Genomic DNA, 24,177 nt, shown 5'->3' on the forward strand with positions numbered 1-24,177 from the left:
CTCCCCGAGTTGTTTACGTTTTTTTGCTTCAGTAGAGAGGAGGGAAATTTAATCCTTTTTTTGTGAACTAACAGGAGCGGCAATGGTAGATTTATTCTTAACTAACACGACTGAACTGGGGTGAAGCTCATTTTGAAAATAACACAATGCTAGGTATTTTAAATGGTTATTAGACATTTATAATCAGTCGATATTGTGAATTTGTAATGGTGTGATAGCCAAGGTTACTAAGATAGTGGTGTTTTTCTTACTGCATTAAAATCCATTATGTATAAATTCTAGCTGCAGAAAAATTTAGAGCGTTGATATTTACTGCTCAAGTTATAACCTGTCAGAACAGTTTTCTAAAATCACAGCATTAATTTCTCCCTTGGTTTCCTAGGTCAGCTATTACTTTCCTCTGAAGACTCTGTGGAGGTCGTTCTTTGCTGCTTTGGTGGCTGCCTTTGTTCTGAGATCCATCAATCCGTTCGGTAACAGCCGCCTGGTCCTCTTCTACGTGGAGTATCACACTCCATGGTACCTGTTTGAACTGTTTCCCTTTATCCTCCTGGGGGTGTTCGGCGGGCTCTGGGGAGCCTTCTTTATCAGGGCCAACATTGCCTGGTGTCGCCGCCGCAAGTCCACCAAGTTCGGGAAGTACCCGGTCCTCGAGGTCATCGTGGTGGCGGCCATCACCGCTGTGGTCGCCTTCCCCAACCCGTACACGCGGCTCAACACCAGCGAGCTGATCAAAGAGCTGTTCACGGACTGCGGGCCTCTGGAGTCCTCCTCCCTGTGCGACTACAGGAACGACATGAACGCCAGCAAGATCGTGGACGACATCCCCGACCGTCCTGCGGGCCTAGGGGTGTACTCCGCCATATGGCAGCTGTGCTTGGCTCTCATATTTAAGATCATAATGACTGTGTTCACTTTTGGTATCAAGGTAAGTGTCCATGTGAGGGGATCCTGAGGTAACCGTGGCGGGTCCAAGACTTGTACGTGGCAAGAGAAACGAAGGTTTTATCTGAAGATGAGTCAACAAATACAGACAGAGAAAGCTGTCTTTGGGGTTTAATTTTTAGTTGTGGGAAAAAGACTTTGTTAGGATGTCTTGTTGAGCATGGTGTCTGTTGCTGTATAGCAGCTGACCCCAAGCCCAGCAGCTTAAGAGAGCTGCTCGCTGTGCTCTCGCTGTTGGGTCAGCAGGAGGGGTACTCAGCAGTGAGGCTGTGTGTGGTCAGCTCTGCGGCTGTCCGCAGACATGGTGCGGGCCGGGCATCTCAGAGCCACCTGTATGTCAGGCAGCAGGGCTGAGCAGGTTCTGACAGCTGGGATGGACCGCCAGGGCTCCTGCCCTATCTGTCCCTCTGTCTGTCTCTCTCCTGTCTCTGGCTTTTCCTACATGGTGGCCTGGGTGGGGTGTGGGTGGGTGAGGCTGGTAGGTGCCTCTCGTGGCAGCTCAGGGTCCCCACAGCGAGGGTCCTAAGAGGACCGTTTCTAGCCCAGCCCAAGCTGTCTCCTGCATATGCCGCCTGCTGTGTTTTTTTCTCTGCATATGGTCACCAAGGTCCTGGGTTCTTGGGAGGACATACTCTCTACTTCGGGGGTGGTGTCAGAGTTGTGATTATGTGTTAAAGCCACTTATATTAGCTTCCTATTGCTGCTGTGACAAATCACCACAAAATCACACACATTTAATACAATCACAGAGATCAGAACTCCAAATTGGATCTCGCTGGGCTGAAGTTACCATGTACACGTGAGTGACGGAGGTTCTGGGGAAAATCAGTTTTAATGCCTTTTCCAGCCTCCAGGAGCCTTGGCTCATGGCCCCCTTCCTTCTCTTCAGAACCAGTGTGTCTGGTCATATCTCGTTTTATCTCTGCATTCTGACACAACGCTTCTAAATTTTTCTTTCACCTTTAAAAAGCCTTTGTGATACTTCAGGCCCATCCCCATCATCCTGGATAATCTGTTTTAAGGTCGGCTGATTAACACCCTGAATTCCTCGTTGTGTACTGCAGACCAGATTCCCAGGGAATAGGGTGTGGCTGCCCAGTGTGGGGAGCCCCAGCACGGCCTCCTGTGTCACTGCAGAGCAGGCCACTAAGACCCCCCATCCTCCTCCACCCTGGCTGAAGCTCTAACATGCAGGAGAATGAGATGCCTGTTTGGTCCCTTCTAAGGAGACGTTTTGTTACCATCTCTTTGGGCTGGAGAAGGTGGTTTGTTACTCTGTAACTCAGTTGGGATTGTTAGGTAGACTGTTGCCAGGGTTTGCTGCAGCTTTATTTTTGCCCTGTGAGAGGAGAGTCCCACTACTTATGCAGGGCAGGTGCGCAGAGAACCCGTCTCACTGAGCATCTGCCCTGTCGCAGGTCCCGTCTGGCCTGTTCATCCCCAGCATGGCCATTGGTGCCATCGCCGGCCGCATCGTGGGCATCGCGGTGGAGCAGCTGGCCTACTATCACCACGACTGGTTCATCTTTAAGGAGTGGTGTGAGGTCGGCGCTGACTGCATCACCCCCGGCCTGTATGCCATGGTCGGTGCGGCTGCATGCCTAGGTAATGAGACTGGGGGGGGAAGGGGTGTGTGTGTGTGTGTGTGTGTGTGGCTTGGAGAGGAGTGGGGTCAGGGAGAAGGGCCCAGCGGGGACATCAGCCTGTGTAGAGCTAGTTTTCACTTTACCTGTCCCTGAGCACGCGTTTGGAGAAGGCAATGGCACCCCACTCCAGTACTCTTGCCTGGAAAATCCCATGGATGGAGGAGCCTGGTAGGCTGCCGTCCATGGGGTTGCTAAGAGTCGGGCACAACTGAGCGACTTCACTTTCACTTTTCACTTTCATGCATTGGAGGAGGAAATGGCAACCCACTCCAGTGTTCTTGCCTAAAGAATCCCAGGGACGGTGGAGCCTGGCGGGCTGCCGTCTATGGGGTTGCACAGAGTTGGACATGACTGATGCAGCTTAGCAGCAGCAGCAGAGCACGCATTAGTGCAAAACTGTAGGTGTGGTTAACTTCATTTCAATATCGTGTACTACTTTATGACAGCAAACATCTCGGATAACATAGGCTTGTCTAGTCCTGTCCGAGGAGTTGCTTACTCTTTGCTAGGCTTACCTGTGACCTCTGGCATGGTTCCTGGGTCCACACTCCAGCAGAGCTCCGAGCACCTTCGCCCCAGCTCTGCGGTGATGACTGTGAGCCGTACTAAAAGATTTCTTTATCAGGCTGCTTCTGCTTAAGGTGCGTCAATAGCAGAAGGGGAAAAGATAGCTTCTGTTTTAATGAAAAGAAAAGCAAAATACTGGCATTAAATTCCTAAGAATCTATTTCTTATCCTCTTAAACATGAAAAATTGTTACTTATTTTATATTTAAAATGTCAGCATAATTTTGGCTATATTTAGTTATACTTGGTATTTTGACTTAGTTCTGTTCAGTGAGTTAAAATTGTGTAGTTACTGATCTTCAGGTGTGTTGTAGATGAAAGTGACAGAGAGCGTGGTTCTCTCTAGAGAAGCAGGTACTCATCCGTGCCATGGGGAAGTGAGGAATGACACAGAAAGAAGTGTGAACGCAGGCCCTCCTGCCACGGGGGCAGCAGAGCCGCGAGGTGAGCGGGTGGCAGGGGCTCGGCCCGGGTGGGCGTTCCCTTTGTGCCGAGAGAGGCGCGGGCTTGGCAAAGGGCGACTTCGTTCACGAGGCCAGGAATGTGCAGACAGCAAAACTGGGATGCTGGGCCTGGCGCTCGTGGGGGCGGAAGAAACTGGCCGTGTTGCAGGAGAGAGCACTGCGGGCACCTCAGGAAGTGGAGTTGTGTTGGTGAGGAGGAGCGTGATTCTTATCAGGATGAGTTTGTGTTTGGAATCGGTCAGGTCTGTAGCAGGGTTGTGGCTTTGCCACTTTCAACGTGAAGACTCTGGGAAAGTTCCTTTACTTCTTGATTTTTTATTTTCTTCAAAATGGAAGTAGTAACTACTTGTCTCTTGCTGTTGGGGGTTATATACAATGGTACGCATATAAAACTGTTAGCATAATACCTGATAAAATGTGCGTGTAGTTAAAAATAATAGAAGCTTTTGTAAACTGCTTGGGGCATCCATAGCGTAATGCAGATACATCATATATAGTGGGTTCTTTCTGCCTTCTGTTCTTAGGCTAATAACAAAAAGAGTGAGGTTAAGCTTGATACTGTATAGACTGCGATCCCCTGGTAGGGTGTTGAGCAGAGAGGCAGCGTGGTAGAAGTAGAGCTGAGGAGAGGCTAACCTGGGAATGCGGCCGGTCAGGTGGGTGGAAGGTAATGGGGGCTGCAGTCAGCAAGGGAAGACAAAACGACTCAGGTTGAGAAACAGAGTCCTGAGGGCTGACTAGGCTGGTAGGAGTGAAGATACTGTGAAAAGGACCCCTGCACAGAGATTTGCAGAGCAAATCTGAGTGGACGAATTGAGAGTCTTGGTGCCCGAGTAAAGGGATGAATCAGGAGTGGCCACTCGGTTGTCAGGAGCGACGTGGTGCCTGGTGTTGGCATCAGGGAGGTTGCATGGTGAGCTCTTTGGAGAAGAGGAGGAGTTTAGTTTTGAGTGTGTGGTGGTTTCTGCACTAAGGGGTCACCTGAGGTCTTCACAGTTGGAAATGAGTCAAGCAGGACTGTAATAAGATAAGGTATGAGTAGCTGGAGATGGGGGGCAGACAGCTCAGTGGGTGGAGAGGCCTGGGTCAGGGAAGGGTGGGTCCCTGTGGTGGTCTTGTGGACACGGAGAATGGTTCAGAAGGGCTTTCTAAGGGGGTATTACAGTATTAACAGAACTCACAAGGTGTCCAAACGTTTTCACTCATCTTGAAGAGATTTAGAGGACAGATGCATTAATTTAATATTCTACCCACAGCAGTTTAATTTGTAAGTGGGTGGTAAATAAGTTAGCTATGATATGCTTCACTAAACTGTTTAAGAATTAACCATCAGCTTTCATAGGGGTGAGATTATGTCGCTATTAAACCAAAACAGCAGACCGTTTTAGCTGGTCAGCTGTGTTTTTTTTTTTTTTTTATCTGAAGTATACCAGGTTTGAAATGTTACAAAGTAGATGTGCGTTTCTCGGGATCTTACCACAATAGTCGTGGTTCTCTTCACTAAGTTGTGTTCATAGTTTGGGCTCACCCGCCTCGTGGAGCAGTTCTGCCGCCGTGGGTTGGTGGGGCCTGTGCTCCCTGACGCGGGCCCTTCCTGTTTTTCAGGCGGTGTGACGAGGATGACCGTGTCCCTGGTGGTTATCGTCTTTGAGCTCACGGGAGGCCTGGAGTACATCGTGCCCCTCATGGCTGCCGTGATGACCAGCAAATGGGTGGGCGACGCCTTCGGGAGGGAAGGCATCTATGAAGCCCACATCCGGCTGAATGGGTACCCCTTCCTGGATGCCAAAGAAGAGTTCACCCACACCACCCTGGCTGCCGATGTCATGAGACCTCGGAGGAGCGACCCCCCGCTGGCCGTGCTGACCCAGGACAACATGACGGTGGACGACATAGAGAACATGATCAATGAGACCAGCTACAACGGTTTTCCTGTCATCATGTCCAGGGAGTCGCAGAGACTCGTGGGCTTTGCCCTCAGGAGAGACCTGACCATTGCCATAGGTACCCTTTTAAAGAAACCCACACACACAGACACACGCCCATCTCTGACTGGCTGTTGGTATCTGGGTACCTAGGTGGCCAGATATAAATATATAATAGATTTCTGAAAGAAAGGGAAACTGGAAAATATAATCTGTTGAGTTTGTGGGGGCAAGTGGTATATTGTGTATCTCTTAATCTCTTAGGATTTTTTTAGGAAAGGCATTTATGCTTCCCTGGGTTGTTTCCCACCTAAATATTATTTGAACTTTTGATTTGGTATTATTTCAAGTAGAGTCAGACTCTACTTGACCAGAAAAGTTTTGTTGACAGTTTTCATAATAACATGAACTAGCACTATGAGGCTTTAGTAAGTGTTGAGGTATTCAGCTAAATACATTCTCATATTTGAATGCAAGTTATTGAAAATCCCATCATCTTTGGTCTGTTTCATATCCAATCCACAGGGTGTTGCTTTTTTTGATTTTGGAATTTAGATTTATACTACTAATTTGTAATGTATAGTTTCAAGTGAAAAAGATAATTGAGATTTTATTATTGGTTAAGTGCCAGGATAAAAAAGGAAGTCCTTCTGTATTCTGTGCTGACATTCTTGAAAATGTATTGGTAGTTTATTAGCCATCTGTGTTATTTTTTGGAGATAAACCATTTCTGAGGAGGAAGCCAATTTTGTTCTTCCAAAATGTATTTATCCCCTTTCCTTGTAGTCCTGCAGTATTGATGAGGCTGGTAAGACTTCTGCATAATCTGACTCCTTTTCTACAGTCTGACTGCTCTTCCCAAAACCCCAGAGGTGACAGAGGGTATTTTCGTCCAGCTGTTGCTTTGATACTCACTCCCAGTGTTCAATAGAGGACTTGGAGCTGAACACGCAGACCGTTCAGCCTGTCCCCAAAGGTCATTCCTGTGAACCTGGCGCCTCCCTCCAGCTGACCTCTCTGGCTGCTGCAGAAGGGTTGTAAAGTATTTGAGTTCTTGCACCATTTACGAGGGAAGGCTGGATGGTGTGATGAGCAGTATTTTTCAAGTCAGACTGGAAGCTGTCAGCTACAAAAGCTATTCACGCAGAGACAGGAGAGCAAGTCTTCAGATCAGCCAGTTCAGCTGCGGAGATAGAGCCTGGAGGTCTCCACAGCCCAGCGGTCCTGGCGCTGCGAGCTCTGCTGGAGGCCACGGAGTGCGGGTTCCAATGTATGTGGCATCAGGGCTACGCACAGGTGCGTCCACCTCCGGGCCGCCACCACGGCTGACGTGCCACCAGAGAAGAGCTTCCTTCTTTACTTTTTTACATTGTAAGCTGTAATAGTAAATGAAGAATAAAAGGGTCAGAATTTTGGTGTTAGAAATTTAAAGGAAAAAGCCCAGGTTTTTAAAAGATAAGACAGTGGTAAAGTTAAGAATTATTTGTACTCCCATTGATTCTGTGGATATATTTTAAAATATTTTTTATTACTGTCTTGGGAAATAAAATATTGGCATGACAGGTTTCAGGGACTCGAGGGGCCTTAGGTTCTGTGAGTTATCAAACCCTGTTGTCAGAAAGCTTGGTTACATTGTGGTCTGTTGTACCATACCTTAAATATTCATGCACATATATTTTGCTGAAGTTTTAGTTTTTGAATGGGAAACATAGACCTGTGCACTAGGTTTTTTATGTTATAAACAACATATTATATATGATATAATATGTAGTTTATGTATATTTATATAAACCATAGTATGTAGTTTATATTTATGTAAGATATAGTATGTAGTTTAATATATTTATATAAGATATAATATATTGTCTATATATATTTACATAAGGTACTTCTGAAAAGATATTAGCAAGAAAGAATGCTGAAGTCAGTCATGAGCTGTCTTGTGTCTGGAGATGGGAAAACTCAAGATTCAAAAGACCACTTTTCCCCAGATTTGTTTATAAATTCCCCATTTTTATGTTATTTTCATTAAAACTTTTTTTAAGTCTATGTGTAGACAGTACATACACAAAGTTCAAAGTCAAGAAGGTTAAACATACAGTGAAAACCTCTCACCCGTGACGCCATAGTCACCGGTTACCTCTGCACGCAGGCGCTTGCGTGCTCCCACCGTTTCTGTGGGCAGCATTCTGTACTCAGGTACATCAGTGTATGTGTTTTCCTTTTTTTTCTTCAGCAGCAGATTGTATCGTGCGCTGTTGTGTCTCGCCTTTCCCACTGGACAGTGTGTTCTTGCGCCTCTTTCCAGACCATGTTATCTCAGCAGCCTTAGTGCCACTGGGTGGGGGTGCCATGGGATCCATCGTGATTATAAGTCAGCTTCCCGCTGAGGGGCGCTGAAGATGTTTCCCTTCTGCTGTGATAAACACTGCTTCCTCACACAGCTGATAACCTCACGCAGTTGATGTTTTCTCTGTGCACAGAAGTAGGCAAATACTAGAAATGGAGTTGTTGAGTCAGAGGGCGACACGTGTAATTTCGTAAGATATTTTCAGACTCTAAGTCGTGGTTCTGCCACGTACTCTCACCAGGAGTGAACAGCAGTTTACTGTGTTCAAGTTTAGTCCAAATGGAGAGACACGCCTCCTGCCTTTCTGGGTCCAGATGTATTAGTAAGGCATGATGTTGTGTGTTTCTTTAAAATGAAGCACAGGACTTCTCTGGTGGCCCAGTGGTTAAGACTGCATGCTGCCAATTCAGGGGGCCCGGGTTCGGTCCCTGGTCAGGGAACTAGATCCCACATACCCTGTGGTGTGACCAAAATACTAATAAAGAAGTAAATAAAAAGCAAACTGTTTTCACTTTCATGCATTGGAGGAGGAAATGGCAACCCACTCCAGTGTTCTTGCCTGGAGAATCCCAGGGACGGGGGAGCCTGGTGGGCTGCCGTCTATGGGGTCGCACAGAGTCAGACACGACTGAAGTGACTTAGCAGCAGCAGCAGCAGCAGCAGCATAGTGTGAATGGAATTGTCTTTTCTGTTTTCCACCTTAGGGTGTAAAAGTGGACCTGCTCCTTTCTGTTTGTGTACTAGGAACTGTGGGTTTTACAGGGAGACTGTTCATGTGTGAGAACTTGAATGCCGTGGTCAGAGTGACCAGGGTCAGAAAGGTGGGCCACAGGGGCAGGCTTCCCCCTCGCCGCATGGCTCTCCTGCCCCCTCAGGAGCTTCTGTGCCGAGTAAAGCTTTAGCACACCTGGGGGAGACCCTGCTCAGGCTCTCCCCACAGCAGGGTTACCAACCCCAGACTGTGAAAGGGTGCTTACTCAGGAATCCAAACGCTGGTTGGTCCCTGGACCAGTCTCTCGTGTATCTCTTTGTAGGAGTTAAAATGAGCCTTGTACCTGCTCAGGTAGTTGAAACACCATGCTGTGAATATAGAGACCTGTTGGTTTCCTAAATTAATACAAGTAAGCCCTTCTCCTAGAAGTGTAACTCTTCATCTGCATGCACTCCTTAAAAAAAAGTGAATCATGTCAAAACTCAGATGATGATTTCTGCTTCAAAGGCCTTTGAATGACATTCAAAAACAATTTATTTTTTTCCAAAAACCAAATCTAGGAGATGTCCTGGCACTTAGTACGTGTTCAGTAAATGTCCTTGTGTCAGTAATGCCGGCCTTCATATAAAAGTGGTGTTCTTCAGACAACACATTCGAGTCCCAGATGGACTCCTAGGCGTGTGCCTCTGTCCCGTAGTAAGGGCTGTCTCCTTGCTTGTGCAGGTGTAAAGGCCCATAGTTCCAGGAAAAAAGTAAATGAGTTACAGTCATCAATAGCGTTTTTCTAGACTCTTCTGGGATTGTTTTATCGTTGGATGTATATTTAAGCAGTCTTTCTGCTTGTTGCACTGATGGTATAATATGTGCTCAGTTAAGGTTTCAGGTTGACCATTGGGGTTAGCTTTCTAAAAGCACTCAAATGACTGTCATTCATGGTGGGCCAGTAACCTGATGCTTCCTTGGGCTGACAACAGCTCAACAAGCAGTTTTCAGAAGTCATTTATGTCAGTTGCTGAGGGGCTTTCTTCTCCCCTGTCTGCCTCATGCTTTCGAGGTGTGCTCGGGAGTCCCAGTGTTAGAACCCCACTGGGCGTTACCGCACGGTGAAGCCGGGCCTTAGTGATCAGAAAGAGTGGAAAGGGTTGCAGCTTGTGTCTATGAGCTGTGCTCACTCTTCATGCAGGACTGATGCTTAGTATGTTTGTTTAAATGTTTTTGTAGCAAAATTTCTGTGCAAAATAATGTTCAGTATGACAGATACCAAATGTGTATGCAGTTTTGAATTCACACTGACTCAGCAGCAGGAACACGAGCGTTTTCATTTTCCCTGTGTATGCTCTCCCTTTTGTGGGTTTCCTCCTCCCGCCCCGTGGCCTGCGTTCTTCCTCGGCAGTGCTCTGCCTCCTGGCCACATCCTGTCTCGCACATTGAGAGGTGGCAGAGGAAGCAGACACAAGGCCGGAGCACCGGCAGCGGGGCCCCAGGAGCAGGATTTCACGGCCTTCACAGATAAGCCATGAAAGTTGGCCGGTGTCCTTCAGGAACGTGACTGTGTGAATAGTTTCACCCCACCTCACGGCTCACTGGGAACATTAAGCTTGAATGTCAGAACGAACTAGCTGGTTCACAGCAGGGGACAGACAGCGCGGTCCTGTCAGGAGGCTGGAGTTCTCTGTGGATCTGGCGCAGGCGGGCCCTGGTGGGGAGGCTCCCTTAGTGAGGGCTGTCCCATTGCTTGTGCAGGTGTCAGGTCCCATGGTCCCAGCACGCTTCCTGGTCTGTCAGTGTTAGACAGCAGCAACAAAAATCATGCCATGCTAATGACGACACCAAAAATATTTTATTTGCACAAAGACGATTTGTTATTAGTGGATTCTGATTCTTTTGAGTACAGGAGATCATGAAATAGCTTTTCAGTGGGTTTTTTTCTTGGTTAGGAAGAGAGGAAAAAATGAAGAGGTCAAAAGGATATGTTTGTTTATCATTTTAAGTCTGTGAATAAGCAGGTCGCCATTAAAACAGAAGGAGCCCTGTCAGTGTGTAATGGGTGGTCTTCTCTGTCTCTGCAGAAAGTGCCCGGAAAAAGCAGGAGGGGATTGTGGGCAGCTCGCGTGTGTGCTTTGCGCAGCACACCCCGTCCCTGCCGGCCGAGAGCCCCCGGCCGCTGAAGCTCCGCAGCATCCTGGACATGAGCCCGTTCACGGTGACAGACCACACACCCATGGAGATCGTGGTGGACATCTTCCGGAAGCTGGGCCTGCGGCAGTGCCTCGTCACGCACAACGGGTGGGTGTGTCCCCCTCAGGTGCGGGGCCCTTGGGGTCGGGTGGGGGGCCCCCGGGGGAGGTCTGCCGTTCAGGATTAGCCCCTCAGAGTCCCACTTACCAAGGGTGGGCAAAGTGTTGACTGCCAGGTCTCTGCTGAACCAGGAGCGCTTCAGGGCTGCAGGGAGGTGATGTGTCCTAAGGGGTTGCAAAGGGACTGGGGGGGCCTCCAAGCTGACGGGTCACTCTTGGAGAGCAGTGGACCCCACTGCATGGAGCACTGCAGCGGCCTGTTCTTGTAGATATTTCATGGTCAGAGTGTCTGTCTCTAGGACAGTAACAACTTTCTGAATAGCTGGCTGTTTACTGTTTGATTAATTGTGTGGTGAGGGAAATTGTGTATAATTAGACAAAGTTGGTGGACTAGCTGAAAGCCTTTTGCAAATGCTCTGTTTCCATTTTCCTACAGTCTCCATCTGCAAATCCTGTGGATACAGTCTGGCAGATAAACACTTATGTATTTAAAATGCACACATTGGTTTTCTGCCCTTTGCACATAACCTGGCCGTGTTTCTCCACGTGGGGGTTTGGGGAAGTATGGTCTGGTGGGAGTTGGGGAGCAGGGAGACACTGCGCCTCTGGCCCTGACGCCAGCCTGCTGCCTGGTGCTGCTCCCTGCTCCCGGGCCTGCAGCGTGCCTCCCTGCCGCCCTTTCTCTCCGGTCCCCTGGTTCCTACCACGCTGCTCTTTGTGCTCGGAGCCCGCACCTGAAGGCTGAGGACAGTGAGGCTGGGGGGAGTAGGTGGGGCGGTTGGCCCACACCATGTGAGACTGCTGGAGGCCTGTGCACGGGAGGCCCCGGCGGCCCCACAGCCGTCCTGCGCAGACAGGACAGGGAGGCCCTCTCTAGGGGACGGCAGGAGGTGGGCGCCTCTGGCTGCAGCCCTCCTGCGGCCCCTCTGGATGGAGGTGGTCATCTATGTGGGAAGCTGTGCCCAGGCCCGTGGTCAGCACAGGTAGTCCAGGGAACAGTAGCCTCCCAGCTCAGAAGTCCTGCCTCTTGCTGTTTGATGTGATTGTTGACCAGTAGAGTCTGTCTCTTTCTTTGTGATTTCTTTTTTTGTTTGTTTTTGGCCATACCGTGTGGTATGTGAGATCTCAGTTCCCCAACCAGGGACGGGACCCATGCCCTCTGCATTGGCAGTAGAGTCTTCAACACTGGACCGCCAGGAAAGTGCCGTGATTTCTTGGACAATGTATTAGCCCGTAAGGGTCTGGAATACAAATAGAAGCTAGAGAGTGTGACTCATGGCTAGTATTTGCACTGTGCTAGCCACTGAAGGTAACTCCAGGAAGCAGGGAGGAATCGATGGAGGGATGAGCTCTTGATCAAGGGCAGGGAGTTCTCTTTTTATTTTTTCCCAAGATAAGCGTTTTCTTTTTATTATATGATAGAGTCCAGGTACTCTTGCCAAGCCCAGCAAGGTAGTTGCTGGGAGTGGTGGTGGGTTCAAGGTGTCCAGAACAGAGTCCCGGGGCTTCCTTGGCTCTCTGTGGTTGCTCTGAGCTTGCAGGACGGCTGGTCAGCTCAGGGCGTTTCAGGCTTACCGGTGCCATCTCTGTCGGCTCTTCCTCCGAGGAGTTCTCCACAGAGATCTACCCTGCAACTTCTGCATACATATCGCCCCCCAGAATGGTGCTGCGTGGCCTCTAGATGCCAGCGTCGTCGCATAATTTAATATTTAAAACTCTCAGAGTGTGCTAATAATAGAAAGGCTGAGAATTGACATCGGGTAGTCTAGACTCCTTGGGCGACTAAAATACTCATCTGTGCACACTCTTCCTGCCACATCGTAACCCTTATCCTTCTTATGAAAGAGCTCCATGGTCTTCCTCAGCCACTGCACCTGGCTTGATGTTCACAGTCCACAGTGTCTTTAGCCTTGAAGGAATGTTCACCGTTCTGGAAACCAAAGGGCAAGTTTTCTGGTTCAAATGCCCTCAGACTGCATTGATGAGAAATAACAAAACAACCACAATAATACTGCTCACGAAAGGGGAGAACAGGAAATAGGTAGTAGTCAGTGTGGTAACAGTGAGCAAATGATGGTGGGCAGGATGCCGAGAGCTTACAGCTTTGCCAAGGGTTATGATCAGTTCATTGTCCTGCCTTCTAGTTGACTGTATCCATTCTCTTGAATTATACTGTTACAAAGAATATTCAGTGAACATTCGTATGTACTGATTCACATATGCATATCTGAAGAATATGCAGGGAGAAATAGCTGAGAGAAATATCAATAACCTCAGATATGCAGATAACACCACCCTTATGGCGAAGAACTAAAGAGCCTCTTGATGAAAGTGAAAGAGGAGAGTGAAAAAGCTGGCTTAAAACTCAGCATTAAAAAAACTAAGATCATGGCATCTGGTCCCATCAGTTCATGGCAAATAGATGGGGAAACAATGGAAATAGTGATAGACTTTATTTTCTTGGACTCCAAAATCACTGCAGATGGTGACTGCAGCCATGAAATTAAAAGAAGCTTGCTCCTTGGAAGAAAAGCTATGACCAACCTAGACAGCATATTAAAAAGCAGAGACATTACTTTACCAACAAAGGTCCGTCTAGTCAAAGCTATGGTTTTTCCAGTAGTCGTGCATGGATGTGAGAGTTGGATTATAAAGAAGTCTGAGCGCCGAAGAATTGATGCTTTTGAACTGTGGTGTTGGAGAAGACTCTTGAGAGTCCCTTGGACTGCAAGGAGATCCAACCAGTCCATCCTAAAGGAAATCAGTCCTGAATATTCATTGGAAGGACTGATGCTGAAGCTGAAGCTCAAATACTTTGGCCTCCTGATATGAAGAACTGACTCAAAAGACCCTGATGCTGGGAAAGATTGAGGGCAGGAGGAGAAGGGCATGACAGTTGATGAGATGGTTGGATGGCATCACCGACTTGATGGGCATGAGCAAGCTCCGGGAGTTGGTGATGGACAGGGAAGCCTGGCATGTTGTAGTCCATGGGGTCGCAAAGAATCAACACGACTGAGTGACTGAACAAAACTGATCTGAAGAATAAAGTCCTAAAAGTGAAAAATTTGAAAGTTAATGCATTGAAAATTTAATAGATATTTTCACATTATCCTATAAAATAATTTACCTCAATGTTAAAGTGCTCAAGTGTCTCTTTTCAGTATAAAGAATCTCTTGGTCCCATGTGTGACATGATGACACTTACAGTTTCTGTTGTTTATCACATAGTGATATTGCTGCATTTGAATGTTTGAATTTTAGGTTTTAAACCAGCATCCCATGTTTGCAAAGCCATGTTTGTGCGTGTATATATACGATGACTGAGTTGACTCATTTTGACTTAGTAACTAGTTGTCAAATATGACTGAGTGGACTGCTAAGGTTGGTTTATGTGCCTCATACTTGAGGAGTCGTGGCACCAGACCATGAGCTTATGTAGCTGCAGGCATGTGGTTTGGCCTCCTAGGCTATTTGGCACTAAATTTTGCACATGGTTGGTTTTCTGCAAATATTAGTTGATTGTACTTTTCATGTTCATGATTAGTTACTTCAAATTAAGGTTTTTCTCCTCTCCAACTCCCTGTGGGGGAGAAAAGCAGATTCTCACAGCTTTCCTCTTACATCCCTTCCCTAAAATGAGACTTTTTGAGGTTTTCTAAGGATTATTTTTGTTCCATTTATTTTAGTGTAACCATAGGGAAATGAGAAAGTAGGGGGAAATCCTCCCACTTGTGGTTTCCTCCAGTTAATGGGCATCAGCTGGACTGGGGTTGAGAGTAGCAGTGGCTCCAGAAAGGCTGGGACAGGAAGGTTGGGAACTGGGGTGAACTGCATGTTGGCTGTCAGGGGACAGTGTAAACCTGGGTTTGTTTATGTGGGGCGTATCTTGTAGTTACTGATATGTCGTCAGAAATCTGGATTTTACGTTACATTATTTTACAACTAATGAGAGATAAATGGTGATCGACCAAACAAGTCTATTTGGTGTGAGCCTCCAGGTTTATAACTGGTGTGCAAGGCGGTTTTACCCTCAGGCTTATCTTCAGTGATGGGCAGGGCGTTGGATGATCAGATATCACAGATACTGATGGGAGAAGAGATGTATGTCAGCAGAATAGCTGTTTTCTTTTGTTTAGGGTTGTTTAAAGAGTAATGGTACCAAGCATCATTGTTTAAAAGCTTAATAAATAGATGCTAAATGGAGTACCTTTTCGAAAGCTTTACGGGTGGGGGTCCCTTTAGTAATGCACGGCTCAGTTGGAAGCCAGGCCGGGTCATCCTCAACTCTGACCTGCTCCGTGCTGCTCTCTGTGCCCCCCGTGGCTGGTCCTCCCCAGTCGTGACAGTGGGCGTGTCCTTGCGCAGTCCTGGTGAAGCACGTCCCAGGCCCTGGCATTCGTTACCGCCGTGCACTCTGCTGACAGTGCCAGGTTGTTGAGCGGCACAGGCGCTAGAGAGGAGTGAGTGGAGGGCGCTGGTCAGGGTGGACAGCTCAGGTTCTCGCTTGAGCCTGCCTTTTCACAAGAGAGCTTGGGGTGGGAGGTGCCGTGATTACATTTCCTTTATTTTTGTCCTTTAAGGAAAATAGGTTGATATAAGAAGAGCGCGCGTGTCTTCTGCATTTTAGTGGTGAGTCTAGTGGTCAACATGTTAGGGTTTCTTACTGAGTCCTTAGAGGTGGAAAACAGCTGTGTGTTTGGGGGAAGAAGACTTGAGGAATCCAGACGTGCAGATGAAAGGAGAAAATGGGGTTGGGGGGAGGGTCTTGCCCATGTTTCGTGTTCTGATAAGCAGAATCTCTCAGAATCCTACAGCTTTGGTGGAACCAGCAGGAAGTTCACAGGAACTGCTCAGAACGAGTTCTGTGGCCGTGTGGGTCAGGAAAGTGTTGGATCAGATGCTGTAGAGGTTTCTTTACTGTGGAGCTTCGCACACGGGACGGACAGTAAACATGGTTTTCCAAACATGCACCTTTGGGGGAGGAAGCCGGGGGGCAGAGGGGCTCCTGGGCCTGGTGTTTCTGGACACAGATACCTTGGGGCAGGGTGCTGGTCGAGCTGTATTGCTCTTACAGAGTTGTGCACCCCAAGGAACAAAATCATCTTTTACGGGAGTCAGATTTTGCATTGATTTTCCCCAGACTTCTGAAATTAATAAAGCGGTACTGAGTTTGTCCTTATTACTCTGAAATTGCTTTTCTCCAGTAACTAAAGAGAGGAAACATATGTATTTCCTCCCTTTATGGCTGTTACTTTGTAAATACAAAGATTACTTTATAAATGTATAAGTTTGCCATTATGTCCTTAATAAATTCATGACTGACCTCATTGCGTACGTACCTTGAGGTTTGGCAGAGCTTAATAACTTACTAACTGAAATTAATCATTGTATGTAATCAGGTAGAGAAGAACGAGTAAGAATTAAACTGGGGTTCTTTTAATGTCAAGATGCTCAGTTTTCTTGATTCCAACTATATATGCAGGTGAACTGGTGATTGTTTCTCTTAGAACTGAGTGGGTGCTTATTTTATGTGGGGCATGTTCTGAGCTATTGGAGGGAGAGGTGCTCCCACGCTCTGAGAATTGTTCAGCTTGTCTTTGTTCTTAAGGATAAGTGCATTGTTGTAAAAGATGAGAAGACATTTGCAAAGAAGCGGTTTTTGCCTCTCCCAGGCCCTTCCCTGCCTGCTTCCTGCCCATCCCTCCCCAGGGGCCTTCCCTGCCCCGTGACTGACCGCTGTATAAGCAGCCTCCTGGGGGCCCAGAGCCCTTGACTGAGCAGGTCCCCTGCTGAAGTTCGTTCTTCAGGAAGCCGGGGTGGTCTGAGGCAGTGCGACACAGAACTGACCTAGCCAGATGGCAGGGTGTCCAATCACCCTGCAGAGTGTGCTGGACGGGCTTCCAGAATTTAAAGATGAAAGCTTTTTAAGGTTCTCAACACCCATTGTGTATACCCCCTGAATTCATTGACTTCCATTATAAAGGTGGATGCAGTGAGGAGGGCCGGGGGCTGGCCCTTGAGGAATGAGAAGCACTTTCCTCTGTGGAGAGAACTTGAAGCTGTAGTTCAGAGTTGTGCAGCTCTATATTGATGGCGTTTATTTGTACTTTTTTTTTGAGTCATTTTCATTTTGAGCTTTTATAATCTTGATTTTTAATTTAAGAAGGACAGCTACCTACCAGTATTTAAAGTAGGATTGCGTCACATGCAAAAGCCAGTAGAGGTAATGCAGTGGTACCTGGGGTTTCAGAGCACTTCTGTGTGTATTTTTCTGAAGCCCATCACGTTTTAGCTCTTTCTAGCCCTCTGTATCATGATGGTAGGACCCCTCCCCAAGTCCCCCGCAGTCATTAGCATCACGTGGTCTGTTGCAGGAGCCTCTTGGGGATCATCACCAAGAAGAACATGGTAGCACACCTGGAGGAGCTGACGCGGCGCGCCGAGCCCCTGGTGATCACGCGGCTGCTCCCCAGACCGGGCGGGGGGTGGCTCCGTGCCCTTGCCTCCCCCGTCAGCTTTGTTAGACCTTTCCTCCTCCTCACACGGGGGTGTGTGCACACCCTGCCCTGGGAAGCAGCAGGCCCACCTCCTGGCCACCAGAGCCTCTCCTTGGCTTTAGGACTGTAGGCAGTGTGGTCTGTACAATATCCTACAGCAGATACCCCCACTCCACCCAGGAGCTCCCCCAAGCCCGTCCCTGTCTTTCTTCCCTGGTCTTGGCTGTGTCGTGGGGAGTCTAAGCCCACGTGTGCACACGTGGTGTTACCCAGCTCAGCAGCCCGCCCGCCCCATACACCCTCAGATCCTGGGGCCTGGGCTCCAGCACCCTCTGTAGGCTGTTTCTAGAGTGTGGGCAGCAGCTGAGGGTCACGTGTGGCCGTGGGTCCCAGTGGAGTCGTGACTAAAGAGGATTTCGAGTTCTCTGATAAGTTGTCTGGCTCTGGCAGTCTCACGCTGGGCTCTTTTGCCTGGTTGTCACCCCTCCATGAGGCCTGTCCCTGTAGACTTCAATCTAGCACTGATCTCCATGCATCCTTTTTGAAGAAACCACTGGCCAGAAAAATAAGTAACTATTCATCCCTTCTGCTTTCTGCTTCGTCTGTAATAATCTTCTAGGACTGCTTCTTGATTTTTTTTTTCACCTATCTTTTAATGTAAGCGTTAACAACTCAGACTTTCATAAAAGCACTGTACCTTTTTTGACTAAAATCAGAAAAGGAAGACATTGATGACTGTAGTAGAAACTCGGGTCATCCTAGAGATTTATTCTTGGGGTTCTGAAGTTTGGGATTGAAATTCTGTGTCGACCATTTTAAGTGCATTTTACCTGAATTGTATGTGCTTTCATGAAGATTCGGCATACAGCTGGGCACTCTTTAAGTCAGTTTTTTTAAAGACAGTTAATTTTGGCTTTAAAGAAAAGTGCACTCTAAAGGGGACTTGGTCATTATGTTTTCTTCTCTCTCAGCCTGGTGGGAAGGAGCTGTTCTCCTCAGGCGGGCTCAGCGCCCCTTCTTGTTCTGCATTCTGCTCTCTCACGCGCTGGCTCACGTGACTCAGAGGCTCTGCCTCCGCAGTCCGGTTCTCAGTCTCAGGGACACTGAGCGGTTAGGGGCGTCATGCTCGATACCTCCGAGCATGGCTGCTGGATGTTGAGTTACTTGACCAAGATACTGTTTGAAAATACAGACTCGGGCTGATTGCTTTGCTCTCCTTCTGTCAGCCGAAAGGATTTAGCTGTGGGTTTAACTTCTCCTTTCCCTTCCTTTTAATGGCAACCTTCTGCTTGTCCTTTTCAGACGCCTCCTTGGTATCATCACAAAAAAAGACATCCTCCGTCATATGGCCCAGACGGCAAACCAAGACCCCGCCTCCATCATGTTCAACTGAGCTCCGCGGCGGAGGACGGGGAGGAGGCCGGGGAGGAGGCCTGCCTGCTCAGCAGCAGCTCGCTCTGACCCGGAGCCAGCAGGACCGGCGGCGGCGGGCTCCTGCGGCTGCTGTGGTGGTGCGGGGAGGGGCGGTGGAGGCGGCCGGGCCTCCCCGCCGGCGCCGGCGAGCCGCGTGGGGCCGTCCCAGCCGTGCGCTCAGCGCTGGAGGCGGCCCTGACCGGACCCCGTCCTCTCTGGCCCTGCAGAGAGGCCGGCAGGCCCCCTGTCAGAAGGGATCCCTCTGAATTGAGCCATCTCTAAGACTGTAAGGTCTTGCCCTTTTTTTTTTGTTTGTTTTTGTTTTTTAAATCAAAACTGTTGTGTTTAACTCCTGAACTGTACAGGTAAAGCATTACCTTTCTACATTCCGGACGAGCTTCTTCCTCTCCTCTCCCCTCCCCTGCGAGCTGTCACCAAGCCTCTGAGAGTGGTGTGCACGTGGGGAGCAGTCCTTTCTCATATTGAGATGTGCGTGGTCGTACCGGGGTCTCGTCACAGGGAGGGGAGCGGGTGCTGTGTCCCACACGAGGTGCTTGGGGCAAGCCCGGTACCACAACCCGGGCCGAGGCGCCGCGGAAGCTCTGCGGGGGGAGGGGTTCAGCATCCACCACAGGGGACTTGACTGATAAGGATGGACAGTGTTCTTCTTGCTTTTCTCACCCTCTCTGACTTGATGGATAATGTGAACTGGTCTTAACGCAGATTTTTCTGTTTCTAAAACTCCTATAACACAAGTACCATTGAGCGTAAGGAAATGATGCTGCTTTGATAGTGACAAGAAGGAAGTGTTGTGTCGAGCTGCACCTGCTATGAGTTGCATGTTTAAACACTGGAAATTTTCTTTTTCTTGAAATTAGATCAGTCTGTTTGTTTTTTTTTTTTCCCCTTAAGGTATTTTACTGCTGACACTGAAGAAGAAATGTAATTCATAACTTGCACTAAATGTATATTTCTTTCTTAAAAATTTACCATTCTTATTTATATTTTTATGGATTAAAATTTATAAAATACAGATCAGTTAATATCACACTTAAATACTTTTACCTTTTTAATGTGATTTTTATAGACTAACTCAGACTTAGAAATATGGAGATATGAACAAAAAAAGTTTACAGTGGGAACGAGGGTCTAAGATGTGGTGTGGTTGTTTCTTTGTGATCACACGTGTATGGAAACCTTTTCTCATCTCTCACTGCCATCCTCTGGGTTGTGTTTCCAGCTTGTCCATTTTGACTCATTAACTGGAAGCTGAAACACTATGTATCGTTTCGCAGATTAAAAGTTAAATAATGTTAACCAGAAAAGAAAACAATAGAATGGCAGAGGTAGCAGTTAAAATGTTGATCTGAACAGAACTTGTGAACCTTCGTGGAGGTCACGTCCAGGTGTCCAGTGACATTTTGAATCCACGCTGCACTTTCTTGCACAGTGGGCTGAAAATGTACCGCATGTGTTTGGAATTTGGGGTTTTGGAAAATACCTGTCTTAATCATGGTCTCAGTTCACATCAGCGAAGGCAGTTCACTTGAAGCACTGGCCTGAAAATTCTGGATTATGCATCTTGGGAGGCAAAATGAATTTTTAGAGACAGACATTTTTCTGAAACACATCTTGCAATGAGCTGTTTTTATATTTTGGAAGTGATTGTTCACCTCTTGATTCTTAATAAACCTGTAAGGTCTGGGAGATCACAGAAGATTTTATGATGCTGAGGATTTATAAGATCTCGAAGCCATATGAGAACGACCACTGAGAGGTGAGCAGACGTTAGGAATTCCACGACACCTGAGCTCTGCTCTGCCTGCAGTTAGTGTTGTGTCCTGTTTCCCCCTTCCGGCCACCTCCGCACTTGCTTCCCAGCGTGTGGAGACAGCCCTTCCTGAACCAAGGTCAGCTGGTCTCCTCTCAACCTCTCGTCTGTGCGTTTGCCCGAGGCCCAGTGAGCGTGCGGGCTCCGTGGCCGCACTGCGTCGCACGTGGCGTCACATGTGGCGTGTTTTGTCTCCCTCGTTTCCTTTCCGATTTTGGGTCCTGCTTCACACTGACATCTCGGGCGGATGCCAATTCTCTCCTCAGTGTGTGCCCTTCCTGCTGAGATGCAGGGGGCGGGCTGTGCCTCCAGCATGCTTGTGGTTGTGTCTGTCACTCCATTCCACTTTTCCTTTTGGTGTGTGGGGTGTCTGCGTGTCAGCCCGACGAGGGGAGCTGGAGACCATGCGGTGGAAGTGCCCGGCCCAGTGGAGCGCAGGTGGAGCCTCATTGGAGTGCCTTTTCTGAGAAGGTATGATGAGAATGGGCAGGGTGTCAGCATCTCTTCTCCTTAATAACTGTGTTCAGTTCTGACTCATGAATGCCTAGTTTGTTCATCTGCGATGTTGCCTAGAGCTGTATTTATCTGTTTATTTATACTAGTGTAGTAAAGCTGCATATCATTACAGTACAAATGGTGACTGTGATGAGTCAATCAGAAAACCTATTAAAATCTCTATGACAACGTGTGGTTTGGCCTTTGATTCCCTCGGTCAGCGTGCCCCGGGGTCACGGCCGCTGTGTGTCGTGTAGCATGCAGCCTCCCGGGGTGTCCCGCGTCTCTTGGGCTGCGAGGCCGTGCTGTCCTTGGCAAGCAGGAGTCGTGGGGACCCGGCAGACCCCAAGCTGACAGCAGGGTGTGTGCAGCAGCACGGGTGTGGGTGCAGGGACCACACACCTCAAAGGAGACAGGTAAGTCCCCTGCAGACTGTGTTTCTGAGAACAAGCACAGAGGTTTGCAAACTGCCTCCGGGGAGGGAGACACACAGTCTGTGGAGCCATATCTGTGGCGTCCAGGGAGTGAACCTGGTCCTGACACGCCCAGGACACCTTGTTTTGTTGTTCTCGTGCTGTTCACTCGACGACTGAGCACAAGTGTGCTCCTGGGACTGCTGGGCACGAGCATCAGATGCTGGTACATGTCATGAGTTGGTGTCATGGTTGTTGAGCACATGTGTTTATGTGATCCTGGGCAGCCTCATGCTGTCCTGGTCAGTGTCCGGGCAGAAATCCCCCAGCCGGGGGGAGAGGGGCACGACGTGGCCTCGGGGGTAGGGATGCTGGTCATGGGTGACGAGGGGGGTGAGCGCACAGCGGGCTGACAAGGCTTCCCGTGGGAGGGGCAGGAGCACCTGTACCCCGGTGGGACCCACTGCCAGGTGTGAGAACACCAGGTAGGTCTTGGCGCTGGAGGGACGAGGGCAGGGGCTTGGCAGGGTTGGGGTGTCAGCTGGCTTGTCTGCATACACAGGACCTGCAGGTGCCAGGGAGCAGAAAGCTCTGCGCTGGCGACACGGGGTGAGTCCATGTGGACACAGATGAGAGCACGGTCTTGGGTGGGGTTTCACCGCTTCCACTTTTTTCTTGGCTGGATCATTCTATATGTGCTTAAGAAGTTGTATGGAAGACAGTTTGTAAGCTCCAGGTGTGAGCTTAGCTAAGTCTGAGTTGGGTAACGGTTTTGTTAAATTGGGTGAAGCTGCTTTTATTTATGAAAGAACCCAGGTACTGGGTGAAAATGAACAGGCAGGCAGGTGGCATCCGGGAGCCACAGCAGCCACTGGAAAGGACCTGAAAATGTCTGGTGAGATTTCGAAGGACCAGGCCTCCAGTGCAGGAAGGAGGTAAGAAGGGGAGGTTTGGTGTCGGGCTGGCAGGAGCTCGCTCTTGAACGAACAAGTCTCAGTCCTTGGAAGGCTGGCCCCTCCCAAAATGTGTGACCAGCCCTCAGACACAGCTGCTGGGTGTGGAGCCTGGAAGTGTCTTCACAAGCCTGTTCTCAGGAAGCTCTGCTCATAGCTGTAGTCTTCACATTGTAACTGCCATGTTCTTGGCACTGGTGCACAAACCCTGTTTTGGTTCCGATATACCAAGCCTTCTGATGATATGCACACAGGTGTGTGAGGAATGGATGGTAAGCTTTTTTTTTTTTTTTACCCTTTCATTTATTCCTTGATAAGCAATCCTGTTGAAATCTGTATTACTGAATCACAAGAAGGCAAATTTAGAAAACTTACATTTGAAGTGGTTGTATCAACAAGCAGCATGGTTAAAGGAATCGAGAATTTGTAGCCAGCTTGCGTGGTTTTAATGGAAGGTACACTTGAGATTAAGGTAAACGCAATAGCAACTATTTCTAAATACTTCTGCAATATTAACAAGGACCTTAGAAATTAAACAAATCTGTGGAAAGAGCTCAAGTGCTGCTTCAAAGGTTAGACTGTTTTAACACACACTGTACTGTGTCGGTTTTTTAACACAAATCGCTTGGCATTCGGACGTGCCTGGGCCCTGCAGGTAGCGCTCAGGGAAGGGACTGCATCACAGCCTGGGCCCTCTGTCAGCACGGGCCAGTGCTGGATGGAACTGAGGCCCCGTGTGCTGCGTCTCAGTGGCTGTGGCGGGAGGCCCTCTGTCAGCACGGGCCAGTCCTGGATGGGACTGAGGCCCCGTCTGCTGGGTCTCAGTGGCCGTGGCAGGGGGTGGCGGGGGGGCGCAGTGCTGGACATGGGCTTCAGCTGAGGGGAGCTGTGACTTATGGGCGTGTCATCTCCAGCAGTGCTGGGGAGACTCCCCCTGGCACCCAGTGAGGGGCACCGTGTTCACCAGGCGCACATCCATTTGGAGGCTCGTCTGACTCCAGGGCCTCCCCGGGAGTGTGTCCTGCTTCTGCCGTCCCGAAGACTCCAGGTCTTGGGACTCAGGAGGCGGCGACACAGTAACTTTGGAGAGTTCCGTGGGCAGGCCTAGCTGGTCCTACAAGATGGGGGTGAGCCAGGTGACCTCAGGGGGGAAGCTCTGCTAATGGGCCTATGGCCCATCCACAGCTTGCTGCTTTGCATCTGACCGTGAGCTCTGAGTCTGTAAGGTGAGGGATGTTTTGTCAGGTTTAAAAAGGATCTGCATCTGGTGAAACACAGCTCCCCTTGGGCTGCACTGGGGACCCAGTGCATACTTTGTCGTGGAAAACCCTCCTGGTGTGTTGAGCACAGAGTGTCTGCATCCTGTGCTATACTGACACGCCGAGCCCTGGGAGCAGTGCCGGAAGGAATGGACCCCAGGGGCTGAGTAAAGGCTGTCCACCTGAAGCTGGGGAGGGCCTCGGGTGGGCCCCAAGGCCCTGTCCTTGTGCCTGCAGCTCGTGTTAACCCCTAGTCTCGGGACCCAACTCCTTCGGGCTCATCCACAGGCGCTGGGCATGGCCTGCTGTTGAAGGGGACAGTGGGGCTGAACCCCCTCTTCCGTAGGTGAGCTGGGCATCACCGTGCAGGTTACCCAACTGTCTGAAAGAAAAGCAGGCCACCAGAGC

At 48.9% G+C, this 24,177-nt stretch overlaps 1 protein-coding gene across 7 annotated transcripts in view; it reads left to right on the forward strand.

Annotated features, from left to right (window-relative positions):
• Positions 1–21,333, forward strand: part of CLCN3 (chloride voltage-gated channel 3) — an 89,379-nt gene extending 68,046 nt beyond the window's left edge. For 4 of the 7 annotated variants that reach the window (XM_061424920.1, XM_061424921.1, XM_061424919.1 and 1 more), the window contains 6 exons: positions 383–928; positions 2,364–2,550; positions 5,227–5,625; positions 10,678–10,894; positions 17,283–17,358; positions 18,708–21,333. In XM_061424920.1, coding sequence (XP_061280904.1) covers positions 383–928; positions 2,364–2,550; positions 5,227–5,625; positions 10,678–10,894; positions 17,283–17,358; positions 18,708–18,866 — 1,584 coding nt within the window. In that variant the 3' untranslated portion in view covers positions 18,867–21,333. The remainder of the gene's footprint in view (positions 1–382; positions 929–2,363; positions 2,551–5,226; positions 5,626–10,677; positions 10,895–17,282; positions 17,359–18,707) is intronic. The other 3 variants (XM_061424924.1, XM_061424923.1, XM_061424925.1) reach the window with 1 other exon arrangement.
• The last annotated feature ends 2,844 nt before the right edge of the window (positions 21,334–24,177 follow it).

This window comes from Bos javanicus, chromosome 8, assembly GCF_032452875.1.
Source record: "Bos javanicus breed banteng chromosome 8, ARS-OSU_banteng_1.0, whole genome shotgun sequence".
Taxonomy (NCBI): Eukaryota; Metazoa; Chordata; class Mammalia; order Artiodactyla; family Bovidae; genus Bos; species Bos javanicus.